This window comes from Coloeus monedula (genome assembly GCF_965178545.1).
Source record: "Coloeus monedula genome assembly, chromosome: 4".
In the NCBI taxonomy this organism is placed as follows: Eukaryota; Metazoa; Chordata; class Aves; order Passeriformes; family Corvidae; genus Coloeus; species Coloeus monedula.
This window is the reverse complement of record NC_138784.1, coordinates 19,408,252-19,434,489: the sequence shown is the minus strand read 5'-3', so window position 1 is coordinate 19,434,489 and position 26,238 is coordinate 19,408,252. Positions and strand designations below refer to the sequence as shown.

The 26,238-nt window shown below is 44.8% G+C and overlaps 1 protein-coding gene across 4 annotated transcripts in view; it reads right to left on the bottom strand.

Annotated features, from left to right (window-relative positions):
- The window catches only part of TMTC1 (transmembrane O-mannosyltransferase targeting cadherins 1), a gene marked incomplete at its 5' end in the record, with an annotated part of 152,155 nt that extends 129,312 nt beyond the window's left edge, over positions 1–22,843 (bottom strand). Inside the window, 2 exons of one of the 4 annotated variants that reach the window (XM_082280324.1) lie at positions 10,533–10,715; positions 22,708–22,843. In XM_082280324.1, the coding sequence (XP_082136450.1) occupies positions 10,533–10,633 (101 nt within the window). Of the gene's footprint in view, positions 1–9,691; positions 10,000–10,532; positions 10,837–22,707 lie in introns of those variants that run through there. The other 3 variants (XM_082280323.1, XM_082280322.1, XM_082280321.1) reach the window with 3 other exon arrangements.
- Between the last annotated feature and the right edge of the window lie 3,395 nt (positions 22,844–26,238).

Below are 26,238 nucleotides of genomic sequence, written 5' to 3'. Positions count from 1 at the left end.
TATTATTAATTTCCATAGATCACATCTGACCGCTTCCCATCCTGCAAAACAGGTCTGCTGGCAGGAGAGGCAGAACTTTGTAGGCAAGGGATCTTCGTGCCCCCATCAGGTCCCCTATCCCAAAGGCAGGGTGTGCTCTTCAGGCCCCTTCTTAGGGTGAACATCAAGTCAATGAGGCTTGTAAGCTGTGAGTTACCTGATGCAAATTATTAAAAACAGCTCTGTAAAAGCATCAGCCTCGCAGCTTGGCTGTTGCCCCGTGCATTCTTTAAATAAATAAAAAACAGCAGAACAAAACACAAACATAATACCACATTATTCAGGTAACTCTTTCATTAAACAGCAAAATCAGACTGCAAGTATGTTTTAAATACCATCTTTGGTGGTCCATGAACACTAAACGTGAGTGTGTGCAGGTGCTATATTCACACCAGTGCTTTTTGCTGCTAAAGCTCTTTGTCATAAGAAATTAGGCCACATGGCAATGAAGGAAACATTCTTTTGTCCTGAAACAATCCCAGCAGAATGATGTTGAAACATTAGCAGTGGTTAAATTTATTGTATGTCAAACGGGTGAGCAAGTCTGGGTCTTCAAACAGCTCTAATCCAAGTCACAAGACCTTTGCAAAGCTCCCCAGCTCACACACCCGTGGGGGAAAAAAGGCAGCCTACCATGGAATGCCGAATTTGCTCCACCACAGAGGAACTGTGGAGGAACTCCTGGGCAAGGGAGCAGAAGGGGATGGGTAAATAAAATATTACTTCTCCCCTCTTAATCTTTAATACCCTAACAGAGAGAGTCAGTCTTGTTTACTGGAAGCAGCATGCAGCAATTATACACAGCAGACTGTTCAGTAAACAGTGGAAGTAAAACAGAGATAGGAATCTCAAACTTAAGGAAGAAGTGGTCTTTCTCCAACATAATGTTCATAAACAGAAGTTTTGGCAAGCCAAAACTGTACTCCACTGGAGGGAGGTGAGGGTGGTGTTGTCCTCGTATTTCCATACTTTTACTGCCCCACAAATGGGGAAAATTGTATCAAGTGGGCTGGAAGACCTTAGCCATTTCTTCATGAAGATCATAGCTTCTGTCTGAGCTAAAGCACAACTTGTCAGATATATCTTACAGCCTTGGTAGAGCACACCAAGAGGAGAGGAGATACTGTGGGCCGGCCAGGCTGCTTGAACAGGCTGCTCCTCAAAACAGAGATGTGCTTGCAAACTGCATCCTAAAGATCTGGGGCTGAACACAGCAAGTGATGTCACTCCTAGGAATGGAGACCCTTGAAAGAGGAGATACAACCATCTCAGACGTGGAGGTCTTACCTCAGAGGAACCACCCATGAAACACTTGGAGAAGAGTTTTTATCGCTTTAACATCTCTGCTGGACGAGTCCCTGGAAGCAGAGTTCTGCTAAACCTCAGGCAAAATGGCAAATGGCAGTTCAAATGCAAAGGCCCTCAGAAGACCCAGGGGAAAGAAGGAGAAGAGCATGTACACCAAAGAGAAGTCTCTCAGTACTAGGTGACATTGACAGGTATCTTCTAATAGAGTTGACTAGCATCCCCCCGCCACCACCAAAATAAGAACTGACTACAGAAATCTCAGCACTGATCACATGTCCCATCAGGACAGAGAGGCTGTGCTGAAACACAGATTCAAGCCAAGACTCAACACTTTTTGGGCCCCAGTGTTGCAGCATGTGTGGCTCAGCATGTCACACCCAAGGCAGAGCACTGCCCAAACTACATGCCCATGCAGGAGGTACACCAAAATTAAGAAATCCCTTGATTTTTTAAGGCTAATGGATGTTTTCCAGGAACAGTGGAATAGTATAGCTTGCCTTGCCACCTGCAGTAGTTTTTCTACCATTCTTCCACCATCCACTCTAGGAAAAGGAATTACACAGCTTCATTCTCAGAAAGAGAGACTTCCACAGGCACCAGCTGCTGAAGGTTCACTGAGTAGAGCCTGTACAACAGCTCTCAAAAAGAAAGGAAATCATTCTATCTCTTAAAAGTAACCTCTGTCAGCATGCCCAGGTAACCCTTTGCCCTCTAGAGAAGCTATCAGACAGGGACACATCCATTCTGGGTAAGCAATTCCCCATAAAGAGGGCCTGGAAATGGAGTGGGACTCAGTGACTTCATCCTCACAGACGCAGAACCAGAGGAGTCTATGCTGCAAGAGCACATGCTCACAGACAAATCCCATACATATCCAGTTACAGTATATAATCACCAGCACCCCACCCCCAGGCTCTAAAATAGTGCTTTTCATTCACTTGTACACATGAAGACTCATTCAACCTTTTTTAAGGCCTCTTATGATTTATTAATATTGTAAACCATAATTGGAGAGTTTCTCTTTTTTTAGACTTTGTTATTATCCCTAGGCAGCTCTTGTTTAGTTTAATCTGTTTTATTATTTTCAAAAGACTAACAATGAAACACAACATGTTATGAAATAGAAATGCATAGGATAATAATGGTAATTTGTTATAGCAAGTAACACTTAATGGAAAGTCTCAGAGCATCCCACACCTCATAAACCCCCCCCAGTTTTTATAAAGGAAGGCTCATATGCAGATTTATATAAATTAATCTAATATATAAGGATGGATTAAGTTTCCTGTGATGATCTTTTCCTCTTCAAATTGTGTGTTAAATACGGCAAACTTTATGCAAAGTAATACCCGCTTTCAGCGCATGGTGGAATCTCCTGATAAACTCCACAGATGCATGTACTGCGTGCCAGGAAAATGAGCATTTGCACTCCAAAAGAGGTGCAGCTGCAGCAGTGGCAATAATGGTTAAAGCTGTATGTGGAAACAACTCAAAGACTAATGAAAAACCTGCAGCAGTAAACAGAAAATAAGCCCCTTTGCAGTGGTGTTCGTGCAATGGCCAGTTTCCACCACAAAGTGCAACAGCACTTCGTGCTGATTTGTGCTGATAATCTTTCCATAGTACAGTACAATGCCTAAGAATTATATGGACAATAAGGCTTAAATGGTTTGGTCCTTGAGTTGCTATAATGGCAAAGGGTGAGAAGACAGAGGCCGTATCAATTCCCAAGCTACAGCAATTCCCTCAGAGAACAGAAGTCATCACTTACAAGAGCACTAGTTAAGTGCAGGCATTCAAAGCAGGTTATTGCTTTCCAGCACGGGTAGGAAAAGAACACAGAAGACACAATTAGACTGGGAAGAAGCAGCACCTTGAAAGTGGCAAATGTGCCACGGCAGAATTTTCTAGTGAAACCCCAGAAAGTGTGATTTGATGATCATTCCTGTGTTATGAATAACAAGAGCACCACTCACACTTTGCCTCCACAAGCAGCCTTGGAAAACTAGAGAAGAAAAAAACCCAGCTGATGGCAAGCAAACTGACAAACCAGGTGTCATTTCATCTAGATAGTGAACAAAATGCAGTTTGTCTTATAAATTATTCTTAAGTAGCATCTCAGCAAGAGCTGAGGAGACAAACATCTCATGAAACTCTTCAGCAGCCATACATCAGAGTGTGGAGAAAGAAAGGGATAAGATGTGATCAAAAACCAAGCTCAGGACAGTCACTTATCACGAAGAGAAAGCAATAGTAACCAAAATCTAGTATAAAGTTATTAGTCCTAAAGACAGTATTTCAAACTGAATGTAACAGTTCTTCACCAAATTTGAAGTAAGTTTGAAATAAGCTGAAGACCATGAAGGAAATGCCATTCTAACTTATAAAGAAGCAAAGAAAAAAGAAAAAAAAAAAAAAAAAAAAAAAGGTATAGCGAATGAAAAGAGAACAGCCTTTTTTTCTTTTCCCTTTCTTTCTTCAAGTCTGTGAGACAATAAAGAGAAAGTCCAGGAAAGCAGTCAGAAACAGAGTGAGGAAATGCAGAGAAATGCCTTTAGCTAACCAGCAGCAGCCAGAGCACTTTATTTTCACGGACTCTAAAGAGTATTGACAAGGATGCTCCTGTGGGTAAGAAAGCTGGTCGAAAGCTGAGCCTCTTAGGTAAAAGATGGCCAAAGAAAATTAAGGGTGACATTGGTGCAAGAGGAACAGAATGCCCGATGAGAGAAAATCCCCAGGAACTGGTAGGTGTTAAATAGACACAAGACACCACTAAAGCAAGCAACAAAGATAAGCATGACTGCATTCACCTCAGCCAAGTCATTCAGGAGAATTAGAGAACTCTTTCCCTCATAAAAGGCTTTTCATTCAAGAGACAGGCAAATTTTATTCAGGACTGAGAAAATGTGAAGGCAGAATCCTACATGCTTTATACACACCTCTCCTACTGGGCAAATCCTCATCTCTGGGCTTGGCTTCAAGCAGCACGACAGCATGAGCCGCCAGCCAGGTCTGCACTCCCCATCCCTAGGCAGGGAGCTTCCCCTAACCCTCCATGGGAGTCCTATCCTCTTTCCAGGGAGTGCAAGCAACCCTAGAGAAACACAGCCCAAACTTAATGACCATAAACATCAGACACCTGCTACAAAAGTTCCATTTGTGAGAGAGACTTCTTGTGCACTTGGAACTGGGGAAAAAAACCCAAGCTTCGAGGCACCAAGCTTTGGAAAAAACCTACATGGCAGCAAGGCATTCTGCTCTGAGTCAGAAGAAAAGCTTATGGGCTTAAAGATGTGTCTGTATATTTTAGCTCTAACACAACCAGTCTTACAAGAGCATCTGCTTTTCTTCACAAAGTCCACCTCATCCAGTGTGGCTACACCAGCACTACATCAATTTCATGGCAGGTATCACAGTAGCAGTGTGGAGAGTGACTGCCACAGCGTGGGTAGAAATAGTAGACTAAGCTGTACAAGAGAAATACTGACACAATCTTAAACATTGTGATGTACAGAGTGAAGAAAATACTTGTGCACTGTGTATTTAACCTGACACATTATAGCTCCACTATATTACCCTGCAATGTCAAGCTGTAATATAGCATTAAATCAGTAACAAAGAAAATGTAAGGTCTTTTTTCCTTCCCCAGGTTGTTTTGGTTTTCTTCAGCTCCCTGTCCTTGAAACTTATGCCACTGATACAGCTGAAAAAACAGAAGGATCAGCTGTAAACAACTAGACAGATCAGAACGCTGACAGTGAGTTATAGAATCAGTTCTCTCTTTGGCTGTGTATTTACATCTAACCCAAGCTCACATCCACTTAAGGCTTTGATCCAAAGCCACCGGTAGCCTCACATGAGGCTCTCAGTGCCAATCCAGAATACTGAGCTGCTGCTGAAGGTCTCCATTTACTTCCCAGGCAGGTACATACCCAAGCCATCACTGGCTAGCAGCCTTGGTGGGCAGACCTGGAAGGTTATCCATTGTGCATGTGCACCTGAGCACAGACCAGATTTTTTAATTTTCTTCCCCCTTTTTTTTTTTTTCCAGCTAGAGTACTAGTAGGATGGCTCTCTGCACAAATTGTGTGTCTTCGTCTTTTCTGGCGGGAGAGCTGCCTTCCCTTTTGCAGCTTATTCCCCCTTCAGCTCCTCTCCTCCTAGGCCACCAGCAGCAGCTGGAGTGGACACTCTTACACCCTTCCCACGGAGACAAGCACATTCCCACGGAACAGTCACTCCCACCTCCTTCGAGGAAGATCAGGTGTCTGCTGTGCTTCCCTGCCATGCCATCTTCCCAAGTCTTTGTCATGGCCACATGGCCTTTTCCTTTCATCCCTTGTGAGCTGTTACTCAAGGCACCTCCCTCACCAGCATCTGCCTCAGCACCACCAAGGAGGCTGAGCACACAGGGCCTTCACTTCTCAGCCACCTGCAAACCAAGTGGCTCATATCTGGTTAGAAGTCTTTAAATCTTGGCATGCAGGGGATTTGAAAGTCTTTGTTCTCACCATTTTCTACCACTGCACACCTTCACTGTGCTGCTGACTACACCAAATCTTCATCACCTGTTTGTTTCTGGGTTGGAGAATCTATCTAAATGGGGATTTGGCAGACAGAAAGAGAAAGAGGGAGGGAGACAGCACTGAGGATTGCACCTTCTGCTTCAGCAGCTGAGAAACATTTCTGCAAAACCACTGGAAACAAGGAGTAACTTAAGTGCTACTGAGGGAATAAATGATTCAGTGAACTTCTGTTAGTGGAGGCAAGGTGTAAGACAGAAAGCAGTTTAAATATAAAATCCTGAGCGAATTACAGAACTGGCAGGGTTTTTTTTTCTACCTTTCATCTTAACATTTTGTAAGGAAGATACCAAAAAAATAGTATCTTCTGAGTCCAAAAAGTTGCCTTCTTTAGAAAGAAGTATATTGAATCACTTCTTAGAGAAGAAATTACCTGCAGGTAAACACCTCTGACAGCAGCTGGAGAAGGGAGCATGAAGTTCTTCTGAAGGACTAAGCAAAACCACTACCTACCATCTCAATTCCTGTGCTAGACCTGTCACCTAACAGTTACCCCTGTGTAATAGGAATGCTTCTGAACCAACTCAACCTACATTCCTTTATTTTATAGAAGTCAAGAGAAAAGGTAAGTAAAGTCCAAAGACACAAAGCAAACATTATTTAATTCAACAGTCCATATGAAGGCTTTTTTCCACTTCCAGTGTTAACCCACACAAAAGAGTGCAGCAATTCTGTGAATATTTTAAGTTTTGCTTAATGGTTCCAGTAACATGGGCCACTCTTCTTTTCCTCTGATCATTCATACTGTCAGATCCAGTGTGAATAATGTCAAATACTTGAGCTCTTTTCACTGTTTGGCTCCAGAGCATTAGTCTAGTGGAATGAGGACTGTCACTTATGATTTCCAATTCATCAGGGACACTGAACTACTGTTGCAAAATTTCAGCAATGTCTGCTTCAGATTTTTCTGAGAGACGGGTGATAAATTTTTTTAATTGAGGTCATTTCAGGAATATGTAGCTTATATGTAGGATATGTTCAGCCTAATGAGAAGTCCACAGGGCATCTTGAGTCCTGCCTCTTACTCTCATACTCACAGGCACAAAAGAGACAAAGTATCTGTAGATTGATGAATCTGTAGATATAAATTTCAGCCCACCCTTCACATCTGTTCTGTACATGCAGTTTGGAGATCTTCCAGATTCTTTAATCTTAGTACAGCAAGACACGAAACAAGCCTTTACAGAAGAAAGTTTCATGCAAGAGAAGCAGAGCCACTAGGCTGATATAAAGATTCATGCTGCTATTAAAATGCCTTAGATTTGACCAAATTAGCACAACAAGATAAATTAAACAAAACGAGCACATCTAAAAAACAAAGATACCAGAATACTTTGGTCCTCTCTTCCCTCCTTCCTGCACACATCACACAATTTTCTCGAGTATTCCGAGTGGGTGGAGTAAATTCTAACAAAAGTATTAGCAACATTCATTTCCATTCTGTTAGATATCAGTTGCTGCTGAGCTTTTTACAAGAATCAGGGTAAATTCTTTTTTCCTTCTGCAGGAAGGCAGAGAGCAACCAGCAACCTCCTGCTGAGCAAGGCAGGGGTGGATGGCTCAGGCAGGCAAAACACGGCTCAGCCGCAGGTTCAGTGCCGCTTGGCAAAATCTGCCCGAGGCTTCTTTGGAAGCACTGGGTTTGGAGGATTCACTCCACCCAGTTCTTAACATCTTCCTCTGACACCCTACTGGTAGAAATGAAATGGGAAGAATGTGGAAACTGGAAAGCTGGAAGGATAATTGGGACGCAGTGGAAATAATCTCCCTCTGCAGCCAGGGAAGATAAACGATTCCTTCCCTATTCCAAATGCAATGCCAAGTGGTGAACAAATGACTCTGCCTTTGACCCAATGTCTTGGCTGTACGGTTATTATAAGCATAGAGGATGAAATCTTGTCCACAAAATTAGTCTCACTTCCCTTCCAAAAAGGACTAGGCAGAGACAGCACTTCATCCTTTTTCGACACACACGCCCCTTTAAATAGCAAAGGCAAAACCAGTTCAAATACATACAAATGGGAGCTAGAACATTTAGTTTCCATTTTGTTATTAAAGTTTAAGTTTCTTTTGCTCATTAGCATCACAATCTCAATCCTGCAACCTGATCTAGGAGGCCAAGTCCAGCACTCCAGCCCTGATAGATAATTGTATGCAACGGGATCAGTGGTGATACACACAGGTTCACTCCCCTCTCCAATTACCCCCAGCTGTGTTGCTGAAGAAATGGATTAATTACACGGATCCCCCCAACTACAAGAGTTTGGCTGGACACACAATGGAGAAGGCGCTCTGTGTGCACCAGCTCTGCCTGTCACTACCTACTCCCCCTTCGTTCTTCACAGAAATGTGCTGAGACCCCCTTCAAGGAGAAGGTACAAAATGTGTTCTGAAGGATCCAGTTTACAAGGATCTATTCAGTTTTCCTTTATCAGAAGCATGCCAGCCTTACCCAGCCAGCCCTGCTTCCCCAGACAGCCAATACAGACAGCTTTTGGCTCCAAATCCACCTTTAAAACCAAAGAGCAGCAAGTGCTCTGTGGGAGTGCCAAAGGGTTGTTCCATTTCCCAAAACTGCTCTGGCTTCACAGAAACACTCAGTTTCCACATATTCGTGAAATTCTATTCATATATCCAGTGTGCTAATGAGTTACTCAATCAGCAGAGTGAGCCAGGAACCGGTAACACATCCCCCTGGCAGACTTGCCAGTGTCCATACCCTTTAATCCCAATTCCTGCCGGTTTGTAATGAGCATCTACCGATCCCAGAGCATCAGCTCTTCAGCACCGCTCTCTGCAAACACATGTATCATTTCTAAATGCTAAAACGTGCTAAATATCACCATCATTAATGTTGCATCAGAATAAATTAAAAAGACAACAAGCTAATGGAAAGAATGACAAACTGTATGGATTGTAACTGAGCTGATTTGCCACAAATTCTTCTCGGGGAGAGAGGGCGGCGAGAGTTTTCTTTCTAGGATTAGCGAAGGTAGCTGTCACTTTGTTGCTGCTCAACTTCTCTTTATTCCAGTAAAACCGAAACTGCTCCTCAACAACTCTGCCCGGTACACAGGGGAAAGAACATCTGAAACAGGGAGGCTGCAACTCCGTGACTCACACGGGAGGCTGGCAGCTGCCAGGAGAGATGCACGGAACGGCGCGGTACCCGCGGGGATGAGCCCTCCACTTAGCGCTAAGAATAAAGGTGGGGATGACTATGGGTCTGCTTCAAAACGCAACGCGGGAAGTTTCTGGCACGATCGCTTAACCGCGGAGAAAAAGTACTCGAGATAAAGCACAGGAGGAACTCACGGGGAAATCATGTGAGCACCTTCCCCAGTCGAAAGCGCTTTCCGAAACGCTCCGTTTTCCCTTTTATCCCGCCGGCAGCCCGGGGAAGAGGCGCCACCTGCTCCCAAACAGCCGGGAAAGCGGGGGACTTGCCGGGAGAGCGGCGGTCTCCCCCGGAGCGGCGCCTCATCCCTCCTCTTCTCTAGCAAACTTGCCCCGGGCTGGGCCGCGGGACCCCGCCGGCGGCTGAGCCCCCGTTCGCCCCCGGGCGCCCCCCGTCCCGCACAGCTCCGGGCAGAAATGCTGAATCACGAAGCCGAGGGTGCGGGACCGGGGCCGCGGGGCTCCCCCTGACCCCCACCCGGGGCCGGCCGCCCCCCGCGCCCGGGCACGGAGCACGGAGCCGGGAGAGGGTCCGTGCGGAGGAGGAGCCGCCCGCCCGCCCCGCCGCGGTGCCGGACACTCACTTGAAGGTGAGGACGCAGAGGGGCCGGTAGGACTTGTGGCTGGTGTTCTCGGCCATGCGCTTGCCCCAGAAGTCGTTGGCGAAGGCGGCGGACACCGGGGCGGCCGCCCGCACGTCGGGGTTGTTCACGATGGCCCAGACGTCGTCGTGCACGAACTCGCCCCGCAGGGAGTTGCCGTAGCAGAGGGCGCACAGCCCCGCCAGCAGCACCGCCGCCGCCGCCCCGCCGCGCCGCCCGTCCGCCGACGGGCAGGGGGCCGGCGCGGCTCGGTCCCGGCTGCGGGAGCCCCGCGCCGAGCCCGTCACCATGGCGCGGGGCGCCGCGCTGGCTGCCCCGGCTCCGCCGCCGCCGCGGCGCGGGGAGGCAGCGGCGCCCGCATGGTGCGGGGCGGGCAGCGGGACCGCCGCCGGCCACTCGCGCTCTGCCGAGGCGCAGCCCGCCCGGCTGCAAATAAACAGCGGCCGCCTCCCCGCGCCATCCCTCCTCCTCCTCTTCCTCCTCCTCCTCCTCCCCCCCCCGCGCCCCTTCCCGCACGCATGCTCCTTGCCGCGCTGTCACACCGCCGCCACCTCCTCAGCCCGTCGGCGGGGTGGGCTCTGCCCGCGGTGGCCCCGCCGCACACCGGGGAGGGGGACGCGCCCCGGCACGGCAGCAGCCAGGCGAGGCCGTGCCGCCCGCGGGCGGGGAGCGCTGCGGGGCGGAGAGCGCAGTCCCGCTGCAGCGGGCGGGTCGCCTCTGTCGCTGCTCTCCCGGGAGACGGGCGCAGGGCTGTCCTGGCGCCAGCGCCTCCTCCGACCCCCGCGGGCAGCCCCCTCCGCGGCTCCCCTGTGACCGTGCTCACCTGAGCAGCGGCAGCATCCCAGCTGGCTCCACGGCACCCACGCCGCTCCACAGCATCCACAGCGTGCATGCTGATCCGGTATCGATGCTGCTGCACCGCATCCACGCTGCTCCACGGCATCAGTGCTGGCCCACGTCCTCCACGCTGCAGCGTCGGCTGTGCCAAACAGCCCCCCACTGTGTCCTGCTGGAGGAAAAGGCGTTTTGGTGCTACAGAACTTGTTTCCTTTACTCTGGTACATTGCCTGTCCCTCTTCCAAAATCATTTGAGAGCTGCGATGTGTCCATACCCTCCCACAGATGACTTTTCTTGTGCTAGTGACAAGCCTCAATAACTTCAGGAAAGGCTACGGTCAGATCATCTATTCACCCATGTATGAAAACTATGTAATCATAGTTTTTTTCAAAAACCAGAAAAACAAGGACTCCATTAATGGGGTTTTACCCTTTAAAGAAAACCTGCTTATAACCAAACAAAGCAATAACACCACTTGGCAAAGAGGCTTTGATTCAATAGGTGAATGAACATAGTGGACATACTTTGAATTTGTTCTTGAGAAAAGCTACGCTGAGCAGGGCTCACCAGCAGCCTGTGCAGCTCCAAGCTGCTCCCTGTGTGTGCGTGTGAGCGTGCCTGCTTGCGTGTGGGGAAAAGAGGGGAGCGGAAGCCTTGGAAAGTTCATGCAGGCTGTCCAGGGCAAGCCCGCTCCAGGAATGCTTTTTCCCCCAGCATATTTGGCACTTCTAGTGATCTGGTATTTTCCAAGTGCAACAGAACAGGCTTTTCAGATGCACTTTTGTTGTAGCTAAAAATAACAGTTAACTCTGACTAGGACAGTGTGTTTATATCCGGGACAGAAGGAAACTCCACCAGAATCAGAGCCATTAATTCAAACTTTGTCTTTAAGCAGCTGATGACATTTAAGCAGTTAGCTGCACGGAGCTTTCATCAGCAATGGGAGACCACTCGTGATAATGTGTTGGTCTTCATTTTCACCAGAGTTTCAAAGCCTAGGCATGCAAAGCCAGACTCTAAAGTCAATGCATTGGCACAGGAAGAGAAACAGCCTGGTACCCAGAGGCTCTGAAGTACCAGAGCCCACAAGGACCCAGCAGCTCTGGAAACAACCTCACTATTGCACACGTGCCTAAGAGGCAGAATCAGAACTTTTGGTTGACATAAATTAAAATATTGGTGGAGGGGAGGGGGTGGGGTGGTGATAGAGCAGAATGGACTGTAGTGTTGATGAAAGCAAAAACAGTGTGTAAGACTTAACAGTTGAAATTGCCTTACAGTAGACTGCAGGTAATATTTGAAATTCTAAGCTACCCAGCTGAACAAAATCTGCAGTCCCCTAGTCCAGCTGGGCCTCAGCAGGCTGTCCCTCCCAACAAGACTCCCATACCTCTGGTCCTTCACCTCCAGGGATCAGAGTCCACACAGCCTTTCTCATCAATGTCTTGCAGCCTTCTGTTTTTCTCCATCGTCACAGGTTGGGGGCAGCCCACTGACAGCCTGCTCCTGCCACAAGACTGGGCCCAGGGCTGCCATCAGGCAACTTGGCACAGGGGCAGGGACAAGTCTCTCCATTTGTCATGCAGGACTGTAGTACATGTCCCTGCTGTGTCACAAGCCCTGCTGTCCACTCCTTGAGCTTAACTAGTTCTTTACAAAAAGCTCACAAAAAATGCAGAGTTCTAAACCAGTAAATGATGAAGAGGTGATAGAAAATAGTTTTCCCATTAAGGAATTTCCTGACAATATCTTCTGACAGTATCATACACAGCCATCTAACATCACATAGTACAACAGGCACACTCTATGGAATAAATAACATTGCTTCTCATACAGATCTACAATATCCTGCTCTCTTCCATAACCCACCATGCTCAATTAACACCAAAAAGAGAGAGATGGCAGTCTTGACCCACTCAAGACTCCTTCCCCTCACACTCTTTAGGAGGGCACCTACACTGACCATTGGCTTTCATCTGGCACAGAGACCTAGACTTTGCAATGGAGAAAAACCCTATTTATTTTTAAACTGTTTTCTTAAGTGCTTATTGAAATGTTATGCATAACGTGTAGTTAACACTGATTTGCCAAGTCCTTATATGACAAGAAAATCTATTCTCACTTCTCCAAGACAGACCAGTTCTTCCCTTTCTTCCCTCAAACCAACATCTGAAAGAGACAAAGAAATGCTCTAGCCAGCCATTGAGGTAGACCTCCTGTTCTTCACACCAAGACCTGCTGAAATACAAACACATCATCTTCTACTTTTTCCACAAAGGGAAACACTACATCGTCATGCAGCAGTCACTATCACAGATTGAATTCTAGATGTTGTCTGTTGCTAGAAGTCCTGTCCACACATAAAAACACTAACAGCAGAAAGAATTCAGAGAGCAGAAGAACAAATACTGAACACGGCTGTATTCTGGATGTCAGATCTGTACATATATATGCAGGCGTAGACACAGAGGAAGAGGAAAGAGAGAGAGAGAGAAAGAAGAGAATACAGTGATGGAATGATTTTCTCTGAAGTTGCTTTGCCACTTCCAAAAATATGTTATCTAATAAGAAGTATTTCCTCCTTCTGCAAGCCTTAGTTCTTTCTCTACCTAAAGTAACCATGTCATCGCTTCTGAAATGTGAAGCCAAATTGCTTCTCAGAAAAGCCAAGCTGAGTTCTGCGATTGTGTGTAGTTGAAGTACTCCAGATATTTGCCTGCTTCGTTGTATTTGAATCCCAAGTTTTGTGCCAGCTATATAAAGAAGATTAACAAATAGCTGTTAAAACTAGAGACCTTGAAACTAATTATGTGCGATGCTCAAAAAATCCTTGCTCTGCTAATTGAGCAGAGCTCGTTACTTCTAAAGCAGGAAAGTTTAGCCTCCACTTGGAGTAAAACATACGGCAGCCTGTACAAGGCAGGAGACACATCTGAGCAGATACACTTCAAAGGGTTGAGCACTGATTGATCTGTTATTATCTGACAATTGCAACTGCTCAAAGGCAGAGAGAAACTGCAAATGTTTTGAGTCTCAACCTTAAACAGAGAGTTCTGAAGAGTTTAGCTCTGCATTGACTGATTAAAGTATAAAAATGCAGTAAATACAATTTAAAAGTTAAATTACCATATGGTCATAGCTAGAGGTAAATTTCAAAAGTAGCACATGTAAATAGTTTCTTGCTGTCTGAGCAAATAATTTTACATTTAAACTAAGTCATTTGGTAACTGGTCCAATTGATTTCTGCTTGTAGTCAGTTACTGCAATTCATTTCAGCTGCTCCAGGATGAAATTCTGTATCTGCCATACATGGAATCTTCAGTGGATACAGATTATGCTCCTATGGTTAAAAACAAACCGAGTTTGGCATCTTAAATCCAGTGTGCTGCCTGTCCTGGAAGAGCTTTGGAGAGACAGAGAGCAATCCATGTGGGCCTGAACCCTTCCAAGGAGTTCAGTGCAGGCATAATTCTGTTTAGTCAAGTAGAATTTGCACTTTGGAGTTACTGGGAGCACTACAACGGTGAAAGGCTGTACTGAGATTAGCTGGAAAATTCCTAATTATGATCCTTTTTCCATGTTACCAAATTGCTTCTAGATCTATGCAGGTGACAGAGAGTTTCTCTTTGGTGAATTCTTCCTAAAGCCCAGTGAAAGTTCCTTTGTTTGCTTTCACTTCCAGCTGTGGCCAAGAGCCAGAACAAGCAGGAGAGGAAAATTTAGTACCTTGGTCCTGTGATCCTTAGGAGACAAAGAAATCCAATATCCTCAGGATGACCTCTCCTATTCAAAGAGGATATAGTATTTCAAGTTCAGCCCACAACCCCCTAATAAGCCTTCTCGTCATGGCAGTCACAGACTGTGCTAAATATTAGTCCTGAAAATTCAAACCAGTCAGTATTTACAAAGTGATATCAACAAGAAGGTACCACATGGTAAGCACTGCTTGGTGAATCCTCATGGATGCTCATTTCCCACCCCTGACACAGATAGCAAGTAACACAGAATGCTCTGTGACCCACTTTCACATCCATTTGTCACCTGTTTCATATGCTTGTGTAAAATGAGAGATTTCAAGCTCAGAAAAAGCTTGCCATAGTTGTTACTGGATTAGAGAGAATCTCTTTTTCAGCTTATACAACAAATGCATTTTCTGCCTTTGAAGAGACCTGAGTTAAGCATTAGTCTATGGGCAGGACTGGACAGAGTCTTTGAACCCCCACAGTGGACGGAACATCCATGATTTGACACTCTACCAGCAAATGGTAGAGTGACTTGGGTTATGTAATCTCAGTTTAAAGGTCAGGGACATTACAAAGGTGGGACAAGCCCCAGTAATGAGAATAACTGGATTCTTCATCTACTGAGAGGAGGCAGACTATGGTATAGGCAGATGAGATTGCCCACTCCAGCAGGTTCACTCATCAGCTAAGGAGATCAGTACTTTCCATTTTTGTGTGCATGATTTGGGTGTTCAGAACCCCATGATGAAATGGGGAGTGGAGAAGCAAAAGCATTTTTCTTTCCTTACTGAGCATGGATCTGCACTTTTCCTCTGCTGGAAGCATTGCAGAAATCTCCCAAAGCCAAAGAAAGTCCTCAGCCTTGCCCTTGCCTGACAGATCTTTTTTATTGCAGCAGAGCAAGGGAAAAGTGTAGGCAGTAGGGCTTGAGTCATAAGAGTTATCACTTGTAACAGTCATCTGTTTATTGCTGATTAACTACAAGACAGTTTAAGCTGAATATCTTTATGCACTTCATAGAAATCAGTTAATGGCTCAGAACCACAAAATTTGAAAAGGGAAAACCCAACCCAAGATAGGCCCACTTCTGGATAAGCAAGTGAGGGATTCTTAAATGACCCAACATTTTTTCACTTACATTGCATAGCCCTGGATGACATTTTCACTTTTCCTGGAACATTGTTTCTGAGTACAAGCAGAGTGTGCGTGAGGCTGTTTAAAGAAAATCCAGCTGGAGAGAAGTTGTTTAAAGAGGATAGCTTTCCTGAGAAATGGACATTAGTAGCTCAGACACCATACGCTTCCCACGAGGCTGTGCAAGGACACATGTGTACTGTCATGTGGCTGTGAAGTTGGATGCTGAGCTGCCGAGGTCAAATGCAGGGTAAGAAACTCCGATCAATATTTAGTGGTTGGGATTCATATTGCTCCTGTAGGGAGACAGTGGAATTGGAAGATGAATCTGATTTTGGTGAGATAAAGGAGGCATTTTCAACTTGGACTGTACTGGAACAGTTAGTTTGACCCTATACTCAGGCTTCAGAGTTGGCTGTAGGTTCCCCATTGCACTTGTCTCTTGAAAGTCCGTATGTCAAAATAAAAACAGAGGTTAATGACCCCAAGTCTGTTCCCTATTCAGATTTAGTTGGTTTTGTTTTCTCTGAATCTCTGAGCCAGAATGCAGCAGCCTAAAAGTAACTGATTTATACAAAAGATCTTCTGGCATCCCTACATTTGACTGAATTGCATTCACTGCAAAAGGTCTGATAGAATCAGACTGTTGGATAAAATCAGGAAATCTCTCCATTTGTTCTCTGATTACCGGGCAAGCTCAATTTCATCGTGGTGAAGTAGAAGCCAGTAGTTGCAATTACCTTTCTTTCTTTTCATCCATTTTTTAATATTTGGGTTCAGGATGGAAAAATTACAAATTAATAAATCTGCACCAAGCCCAGTCAAGACTCTCTGTAATAATATTATTCATATCTCTATTATTAGCAACAGCTGGAATAAATTTTACCACAAATATTAAAATCTATGTTGTAGAATAAGCCACATGGAGTCACTGTAATTTGAGGAGGGTGAAAGTTTCCATAAAAGCTACTGCAAAAGGAATATGACATCTTTTTTCAGGTTACTTCTTTGGATTTTACTTTTGCAAGCAGCTACAGTTTTATTTTACAATAAAATAACTTCAAATCAGGTTAACTATCTAGTGTTTATGTTGAACAAATACTCCAGATAAAACAATGCATCAGTCATTCACTCTGGGCTCTGCTTCTGCTCACTGGTTCTCTCACACTGAGGTGTACTGAGGAGCTCTGACTATATTAAAGCACAGGTAAGTCCTCAAGCACAGTCACAACAACCTAAACCAGCTGTGCTGGCTGGGGAGCTATCCCACCAGTCAGCTTTTGATGGTTCTGTCCCTGCTGTTTTCCCAAGGCATTTGAGAAATTAACAGCCAGCCAATAGATCAGTTAAAACTCAAAGCAGTAAAACCCTGTACAGCTTCTCAGAGGAAGCAATTTGAAAGCCTGATTGAGAGGGGCAGCATCAGGAGGAAGCAGGATGGAGAAGGAGGCAGCTGGGAATGATTGGAGTAGCTTTTCTGTGTTCCCTTTTTCCTCTCCATTGTTTCCACAGACCATGCATCTCAGCGACCCTCAGACTGGTGGTAGGATAAAAGGATCTCTCCCCAGTGATCCCTGCTCTTCAGCAGTCACCTGCGCTCCTGTGAGTCTGCTGCAGACAGGTAAAATACGTTGTAATACTCGAGGAATTTTTAATAAAAATATGAAGCCCATTCTGAATGGAAGTGATTATCTAGATGTGGAAGCACCAGAAGGAGCAGCAGAAGTGCTGTGAAGATACAGAGAAGGCAGGTGCGGATGACACCTGGGGCATCAAGATGCCAGCACATCTATGTACAGCTTATCAGGACCCCCCTAAACTGCAAACAGAGTGAAACAGAGGACAGACTATAGACCAAAGCCCTAAAGAAGTGGTGACAGGCAGAAAAGAACAGGCTTAGAGCCATCAAACACCCAGACAAGGAGAGAAAAATAAATCGTAATCCACGGATGGAACGGGATGAAGAACACATGAGGGTGTGAGAGCATGTGCAAATCCTGTTTTGTTTGGGCTAAAATCACCTTTCCCTCTTCCATTAGCTCACGTTGAGATTTGTTACATTGTTACTGCAGAGTTCTGGGGCTGCAAATATGGCAATGAAAAGAATTATGAGCCATGTGCTCTAATAATATTTACACACATTTTATCCAAGTGAAAGCGAACTCTTGGCTCTCCTGACATGCTCTAGGGAGACATACATGTGACTTTCCCCAGTTTCCCCTATGACAAGTGCACACTTAGGAGCTCAGGGTTTCCAGCTCCTCCTGCTGATGGGGACTGCAGAACTCCCTCCTTTCAGAGTCTCTCTCACTCTCTTCATGTGTTTCAGATAATTTCTCCTGCCTGATTCCACTCCAGCTTTCTTCTCAGTCAGTAGAACTTCTAGCCTCTAAAGAGTTTAAAAAACAAGGTACTGAGCTTTGCCAGTTTAGAGCTTACAAAACTTGCCATGACTTCAGCCCAAAGCCCAAAGCCATTTGCAGTTCAGCTGAAACGCTCCTAGGATCCCTCAACAGAAGTCTGGAAGCTTTCTGGACGGCATTTGGAGCCTGGAACACACAGAAACCAAAACAAGTCACAATTTGGGAGCAAATCTAGCAAACTCAGTGTTACTGAACCTGCTTGGCAACACCTCTCTGCACGGTTTTCTGTCACCTCTAGCAGACCACTCCTAGCACATTACAGCTGCCCCTTTCTTCCATCCCTGGGACATCACATCAAATTCAGGGGCCTGTCTCAGGTTCATCTGACCTCCCTGACACATCCTAGGTCCTTCTTAGTTTTTTCTGTGTGCTGTCCAGAGGCTTCCAGAGATGCTCCATGGCCCAGCACATCTTTACTACTGCCAAGTTCATGCCACAGCTCTGTCCTCAGGCGCAAGGCAACCTTTTCTTTTGCAGAATAGAGGTCACGTACACTGAGACAGAGCTTCCCTGGAAGCTGCTTCAAGAATAATGAGTGATTCTCTGCAAGACCTAAGGATTTTTGTGACCCTCATCAATATCACCTTCTCAGGGCAAAAAGGCCAACACTCTCCAGTATAAACAAAAAAGATAATACTAGCAAACACAGCATTCTACCAAACCACAGTTCACCTCTGTACTCTTAGTCCTTCCTTGGGAAAAGACAGAGAGAAAGAAATTCATTACCTGAGAGCAAATTTCATTTGTATCACTGCTGCTTAAACAAACCTACTGGTGAAGAGGGTAAAAACACATGAAAATGAATACTTTCATAAGGGAAAGGACTGGAGAGGAGCCCAAAGGAAAACTCAGGTACAGCCCAACTTCAAAGAACTGCTGCAGAGATCCACGCTTTGTAATTTGAGCCTGTTTCTTGTTATCTCTGTACTTACATAGACTGACAATTGTGAAGAAGAGAAAAATCATAAAGATGGGGGTTAGTCTTTTTTTTGGCATGAGGCTGGTGTCTGCCATGGGAAATGAATCCATGCTAAGCTGCAGTAAGCTGAGCTGCTGAGTTTGAATTCATGTCACTGAGACTGCTTATACTCATCATTGGTCTATAAACTCTTATTAGTCAGACCTGACAGTGGGTGACATCTTGATGAAAGGAATAGCCTGTGGATCACCATCCATTCAATAACAGTTTACAGCAATGATTTTAAATGAGCCATTTTCCCAAAGACCACATACCAAAATATTTTGGGGAGATAAATAAAGTGATACTGGAGGATTTTTTTTTTTTTTTTTTGACAAGGAGATTAGAAGGTCCCAGAGTTCTTTGTCACTGAAATAACCACATGTGTCAGGTAAATTGGCAGAGCTATTATATTTAGATTCTAGAAAGGGTTCCTTAGATGTTGAGGTCTTGGATACCTCCCAAAAGACTTGCTCTCTGGACAGTTGAAGCAAAATAAAATTAGAGGGGAAAAGTAGATCATAGCCACCACTAGTGTTTTCACTTTTTCTGAATATCACATGGTACAAGATGTTGATGAGAAAAGACGGACTTATGAGGGGTGACTTGACAGGAATCACATTTTCATTTCCTTCATAAAATTTTGCAAGATTTTCTCTCTCTCTCCAGTGGCCACCTTGATGTTTTGCCTTTTGGAGGCCAATATGATCCTCCCTATGAGAAAAAGATATCCCAAGGCATTTCCTTTTTTCTTTTGCAAGATGCAGACAGAGGATTCCATTAAATTTTTTAATTTGTTTAACTGGCTTCTAATTTTCCAGACTCCTGTCAAGCCATAAAACTGACTGATGAATGACAGGGCCCTGCTAGGTTTAGCTGGGGTGTAATGTGAGCTCCCAGGGATGGAAACAATAAAACACAATTTTCTGAGGAATGGGGTTTTGCAAGAGACTGCAAGCTCTGACTTCACCACACCCTTTCATTTTGTTAGCTCCAGTTCAGCAAGTTGCTGCTGATTGATTTTGTTACATTTTCTATCATTATGAGCTGTCTGTTCACAAAAGTAGGAGAGAATCCTCCAGGTAGCTCCAGGTCATTTAGGAAGATAGCTGATGGGTGCTGTGCTGGGGACTTGCTGTGCATGTATGGGAGCCACGGGCCTGTGGAACGACACGGCCCAGGCTCACCCAGCGCAGCTCCTAAGAGAGGAATCAAAAGGCAGCTCATCTCACCTCCCACACGGTCCTTCTTTGGAGCTGCCCTACACTGAAAATCCTCTTTCTTTCCAGTCATCTGTACATTTTCAGAGGACAGTGGGTGGAAAAGAAGAAAGAAGCAAGCAGTAGAGCTTGTTTTCAGCGACCATTGTCACATGCTGGTTTTGGAAACCAAGTGACAAGATGTTCACGATACAATTCAGCTCACTGTCACTAACACGGTCAAGTTGTGCTGGAAGGGAAGCTTCCTCAGAACTCAATACTGATTCCTTGGCTTTCTACATCAACCCAATCAGATCTGACTCATTCCTGCAGAATATCCTCCTCAACATCCAGGCACAGACAGTAATAACTATTTTTGCCCTGTCAGACTGCCTGCAAGTAATCTAATCGGATCTGGAACATTTTAATTCATAATGAATTGGTCCATCTAGCTGCAAGTGTCACTAAGCAACTGCAACAGTAAGCCTCCAACTTTGGGCACCACCCTGCCAGCTGTGCCAGCCTGGTCTCCCAGCTGTGCCACCAGCAGCGCCACCAGCAGCACAGACACCGACCTCTCAACAGGACTCTTGTTACAGGTCCCAGGAGTGCTAGCTGTTTCTCTGTCCTGGCCAAGCACAACTACAGTGCACGGCAGAGGCTGGAACAAGGCTTTCCCCAGCCTTTCAGCAGTTTTCATAACAGACTTTTTCAGTCTTTGCCTTCCAGGATTTTGAGACGGGAGTGAGACAGGACTTGCTTGGGAGGCAAAATCCTGAACCATTCCCACTAAAATCCTGTGCCCTCCTGCTGCTGACCTCAGGACAAGATTAACTGCCAATCAACCCTAGAGCAAAATCCCTATGGGAATACAATAGGGCTGTGACTTCTCTACAGCATCTTGCAGCAGCCTGCGCTTGTGTCAGAGGCTGCAAAGCAGGAATGCATCTGCCCTTACAGTGACAGCATAGGGAATTTTGTTTTGGTTTTGAATAAAAGATTGATAGGGTAAAGGCAACTGTGGGGGACAGGTCAAACACAGCTAATGAAAAAAGCAGACCCAGTCTTCATCCTGTTTTATTGCTTGCTAATAGAGTAGTGTTTAGCAATAGCTTGTGTGTTGTAAGGCTTAAGGTTATCAGCAGACTGACTGCAGAGAGCTAGTTAGAATTCAGCCTGCATCTGGGACTGTAATCTGGCAATTTAAACAAAAACATGTATTCTGCATAGGTGCATGACATAGACTATTGCTATCATTAATACAGCAATAGTCATAATAAATCACATATTGAGTGTGTTTGTTATTGCAAGGAAAACTTAATTATCATTTCCAAGCTGGCAGCATTTGATTTACTTTTTGCTATCTGTATAATTAGTTTCCAAGTTGCAACTGCAAAATCTCTGTCTTGGTGGGGGTAGGAGGTGTGGAGTTACAGCTGCAGCCATCGCTCTGGCAAAGACAGCTTTCCCTTGAGAATATTAATTTTTAGCACAAAAATAATACTCAATTAAAATTCCCCTAGAAGGGGGGGCACTGCTTGGAAGGCGCCTCTCAGGGAGCCTCCCCTCGCCCTGCGGAGCTGTTTTTGGTACAAGGAGCTCTCTAGTGTCCAGCTGTAATAGTGCAGCTCGGGAAGAGGATGCTGTGAGCACACAACGTGATCCAACACGTGTGCCAGTGGAAGGCCTGGGTCTCTTCAGGTCCCCAGCGCTACCGCGCAATGTGGAAAGTGCTACTTAATATCGCTATCGTCGAAAAATAGTACTCAAAAGTTTTAAGGCGCAGCACAGAGGTCTCCTTCATTGCCACCAATTTCTCTGCCTGTTCCTTAAAGGAACTTCTGCTGCACTGATGAAGTGGCTCCTGCTCAGTCTGTGGGGAGAGGATGTGTGTAGATGTCTGTCCGCATTCAGGCCATGGAAAAAAAGGTTTACACTTTCCCTGTGTTCCTCTCCAGGGACAGCAAAGGGCCTGCCATTCATGGGTCTAAGGCCACGTGCTCATACTGGCTAGAGGCAGTCTATTTGGTATGAGTGAATGCCTAATTGCAACCCCTGACTTTTCATTTATGCACCTGATTATGTGAAATTGTCTCAAGCCAGACAAAGCATGCCCATGATCACTAACCCTAGAAAGAAAATTCCAAAATATGTGTGGATGGTGGTGTCCAAAGACAGATCACTCCTCTGTGTTTCTAAAGTGAAAATCTGGACATTTTAGTTTGCAGTTGTACAAGTTTGAGCACATGCTAGAATAACAATATATTGTCTTCACACTGCTTTTAATGCTTGCATTTGTTTTTTTCAACACATTAGTGATGAACTCACTAATGTTGATAAAAATGGATTAAAAATATATTTGGTTATCACTGGGTATCACAGATGGAGAATAATGACTTGATGAATTGGCAAACTGAGATTATCTGGAAATATTATGAGAGGTGCTTGAAGCTCTTATAAAATACACCATCATTTTTAACATCATTTTGCTATTATGGCACCTCCCTTGTGGATTCTGTGGTTTAACACTGTGAAAAAGGATGCCAGAGCTGAAGCTTTGCTGCTGAAAGGCACCATCTTGTGCTTCCTATGCTCTGCTGCCCACAGCAAGGTTTATTCCACAGTAGAAAATAAATTAAGATGTAATAATTAACTAAGTGCATTTCAAAGGCAAGAAATCCCAGAGAGGGCTAAGATGCTCACCTTTAATCACTGCAAACAAAATGATGGTGGCTTTCCTGCAAGTCACTGTGAGCCAGAGGTTCCAACCTTTTGCCTTCAGATGGGTTTGCAGCAGGTTTTTCTTTTCCTGCTATTGACCTACCTTGTCTGAGCTCAGCTTCCTTAGTCCTAGAAGCTGGAAAACAATTTCAACAACATAAGCCACAAGCAACAAAGAATCCTGCCAGGTTCAGGTCAGTCACGACAATAATAGTTTTTTATCCACTTAGCATTTTAGCTCAGTATTAGGGTGATCATTCTTGATAAATGCAAAACCTATCATTACATTATTATGTCCAAGCAGCCTGTGGAATATCTGGGATATGGCAGCCCATTTTCCCTTAATTTTTGCAAACCTGCAGGCATGGTGGCAATGGTTTTACCGTTTTCAAGGCACCCCTTTTTTTTTTTTTTTTTTTTTAAGAAAACAAAACAAAACAAAATCCTGCTGATATTTTCAGACCAAATAATTAAAGGAGGGGTTTGCCTCCTCATAAAACTTTTTGTAAAAACATCCTCTGATGGTTAATCTCAAAAATGTGGGTTCCTTTTTCCTCAAGAATTAGGTTAAAAGTGACTGTTAAGACCTTCTTATCCAAACTCCTCCATAATGCAGGGTCTCTGCAAAGTCCATGACTAATTTCAGTTTTATTTGCAGTGTTGCAGCACACAGAGCCCTCACTCCCTGCTGATTGAATTCAGTCTCCCTCAATTGAATTCAATTGCTATTGAATTCAGGAGAATTGGCCCAGAGCCTTAGAAAAAAAGAGCAGTTCCTGGAGTCCCAGCACTGTTTGTCAGGTAGGACTTGGTGTTTTACACTCTGTCACGTTTGAAAATGATAAACTAGAAGATGTGTCAGATGTGTTTTAACAAGAAGAATAAAATCTGTAATTCAAGACAGCACAGAAAGCACCTGGTTTTAGGCTTTGTTTCCATTTTAAAAAATAGAAGAGGCTCAGAGAAGCATCTGCTGAGCTTCTGAATGGGTTTGGATCAGCTGCAAGTGCCCGTCTGCCAAAGGCAAGTCCAACTCAGACATGAAACCAGGCAAATCTCAGTGAGGCTGGGTCAGTTTCACATTTACATCCCAAACCCATAGTAAATCTGGATTGGTGGCAAATGGATCTGACCAAACAAAAAAAAAAAAAATCAGAAGTTTGCATGTCCTTCACAAAATGAAATTCCTAAATATCAGACAGTTGCAGAAAGCACTTAACCATTTGGGGTTACATTTCTCTCTTTCTCTGTTTTTATGGATGCAAAATTATGGAAATCTCCATCTGATAAAATTTTCAAGTGGAGAAGAATATTATTTTTCCATGAATAGGTCCAATCATCTAAGGTAAGTATGTAGCTAATGTAAAACTTCAGACTCTGGGGTACCCACAGCCCTTACCTGAGCTCACTGAGCTACAACCTGAGGGCACAACAATTTCACTGGAAACTCCAAGAGCAAATCAGAATTTTTGGACTGCCACTGATTGTATAGGAGAAATGTCTTAATTTGGTTGATATAGGGGGGCTTTCTGAAAAAAAAGTTACTCATAGTAAAGAAATAATAAGTGTTCACCTTGTTCTCAGCTAAGCTGTGAGATTTTACTCTCCCTGGCAGGGAGCAGTGGCAAACTGATGAAGTAACAGATGTGGTAGGTCTGGAATCACTTCTGATCTGCCACAACCAGCCATGGATCAGCTTGGCAAAAAACAAGCTATGTATCATTGCCCAGGGAATAATAAGTAGACATCCACCTGTAGCACCCATAGACACCAGCAGAGTCTAGGCAGAGTCCCAGGACCCAAATCTGAAGGGAACCACTGCAAGCAAAACCATCATGAGGAGCAAGAGTCTTGTGGGCTTGGGTTGACATTGCTAAATGCAGCTCCTGCTGCCCCTGAACTCACCATCCCACCTCACCACAGCTGCTTAGTGAAGGCACTGAATGGTGCAACCACGTCTTCAGAGCTGGCTTGGTCTCTACTGCTGAGACAGAGCTGTCTTGCAAGCCTTGCAAGGTGTGTCTGCCCAACACTTCCCACGGCTTCTCTTCCCAGGGTGACAAACCTCTGCAGATCTCTAACAACTGCCTTTGCCCTAAGTGACAGTGATGGTTTCAAAACAGGCTCTAAGCTCTTTTTACACTCTCATCCCAATACTGAGCTGTGCACATAACACGTGAACAACATTAGCAAATCCTAAAACAAGTGCAGATGCTTTATCTTCTTTAACAGCTAGGAAGCCACTTCGTAGAGCAAGATAAACGTGAGTTGGTCTGCTCAGACCAGAAGTTTGGAAAAGAAGTTCACAGGTTTAAAAAAATAATTTCTACTTAAAAGCCAAATAACAATAATAATTTATAAAAGGAAAAAAAAGATAATCCAACCAGCTAGTTGACAAGTTCTCTGAAGAATTGTGAAGGCTTTCCTTTGCCAACAAGCTAGATACAACAGCACACCCTTTAAAGCTTCTGCCCATCACCTTGCAAGCTTGCTTAGATTTTCCTGTGCTCTCACTGGGAGTTGGTAGGATTAGTGTGGGTATCACATCTGAATCCTTGGCAAACCTCCTCCAGCCATCAGCACTGTGGTGGCAGGGTAGGTGTCCAGGGTGGGAGATGCCAAAAGGCAAAGGATCTGGCCTTGTTGCCAGTGTTGGTGTTGCCAGTGCGCCATTCAGCTGCTTCTGCTGAAAATTAGTCTCTCTCCAATTCTGATGAATATTGATGAACTTCACAGCATCAAAAGAAGCAAAGGCAGGACAGCTGTTTGAAGGGACAAACACTTCAGTTCTGGATTGGAAGAAAAAGAGAGAGAGACAGCAGAGTTGTTGTGATGAGCCAGGCCTTCTCCCTCACTTGTCAAAATGTGATTTACAGACACACTTCCATTCACCCTGTGGGTGCCAGTTCCCACATCCTGTGTCCACAAATCTCTCTTGTTAATTGGATAGGCAATATGTGGGCTGCCTCCTCTATAAAAAGCTTCTTTAAACTGGGACGCTTCCCAGCTCATTTTAATAAATCATGACTATAATTACATTCTTTTGCTGCATATTTCTGCAATAGAATCTGTATCATTCACTTACTGGCCTTCTTTACTGTCCAGCTCTCATTTCGTCTTGCTTCTGAAGCTGCTTTTCTTGACTGGTCATTCAAAGAATGCCATTTGCTTTGAACTCCTAATCTAACTCAGCTGCTTTTTCCTTATCTTCAAAGCCTCTCCTCATTCTGTCCATCCCAACCATCCCACTTGTGGCTCCAGCTGCTCTTTGCCATCAGTGACCACTTCAACTCACTCCTGATAGTTCTGCTCACTAAGGCTGTCCCACTGCCTCAAGAGTCACTTCCACCAGCATGCCAAGTGCATCTGAGGCTGCCTCTTCCCAGTGGTCACCTGGCAAAAGCACTCATTTACATAACAAAACCCCTTTGTTAATGGAATTTGCTCCTCTTCTTTTGGGGAAGTGTCTGTTCTCCCTTAAGGACTTTAACACACCATCAGCATTACTGCGAA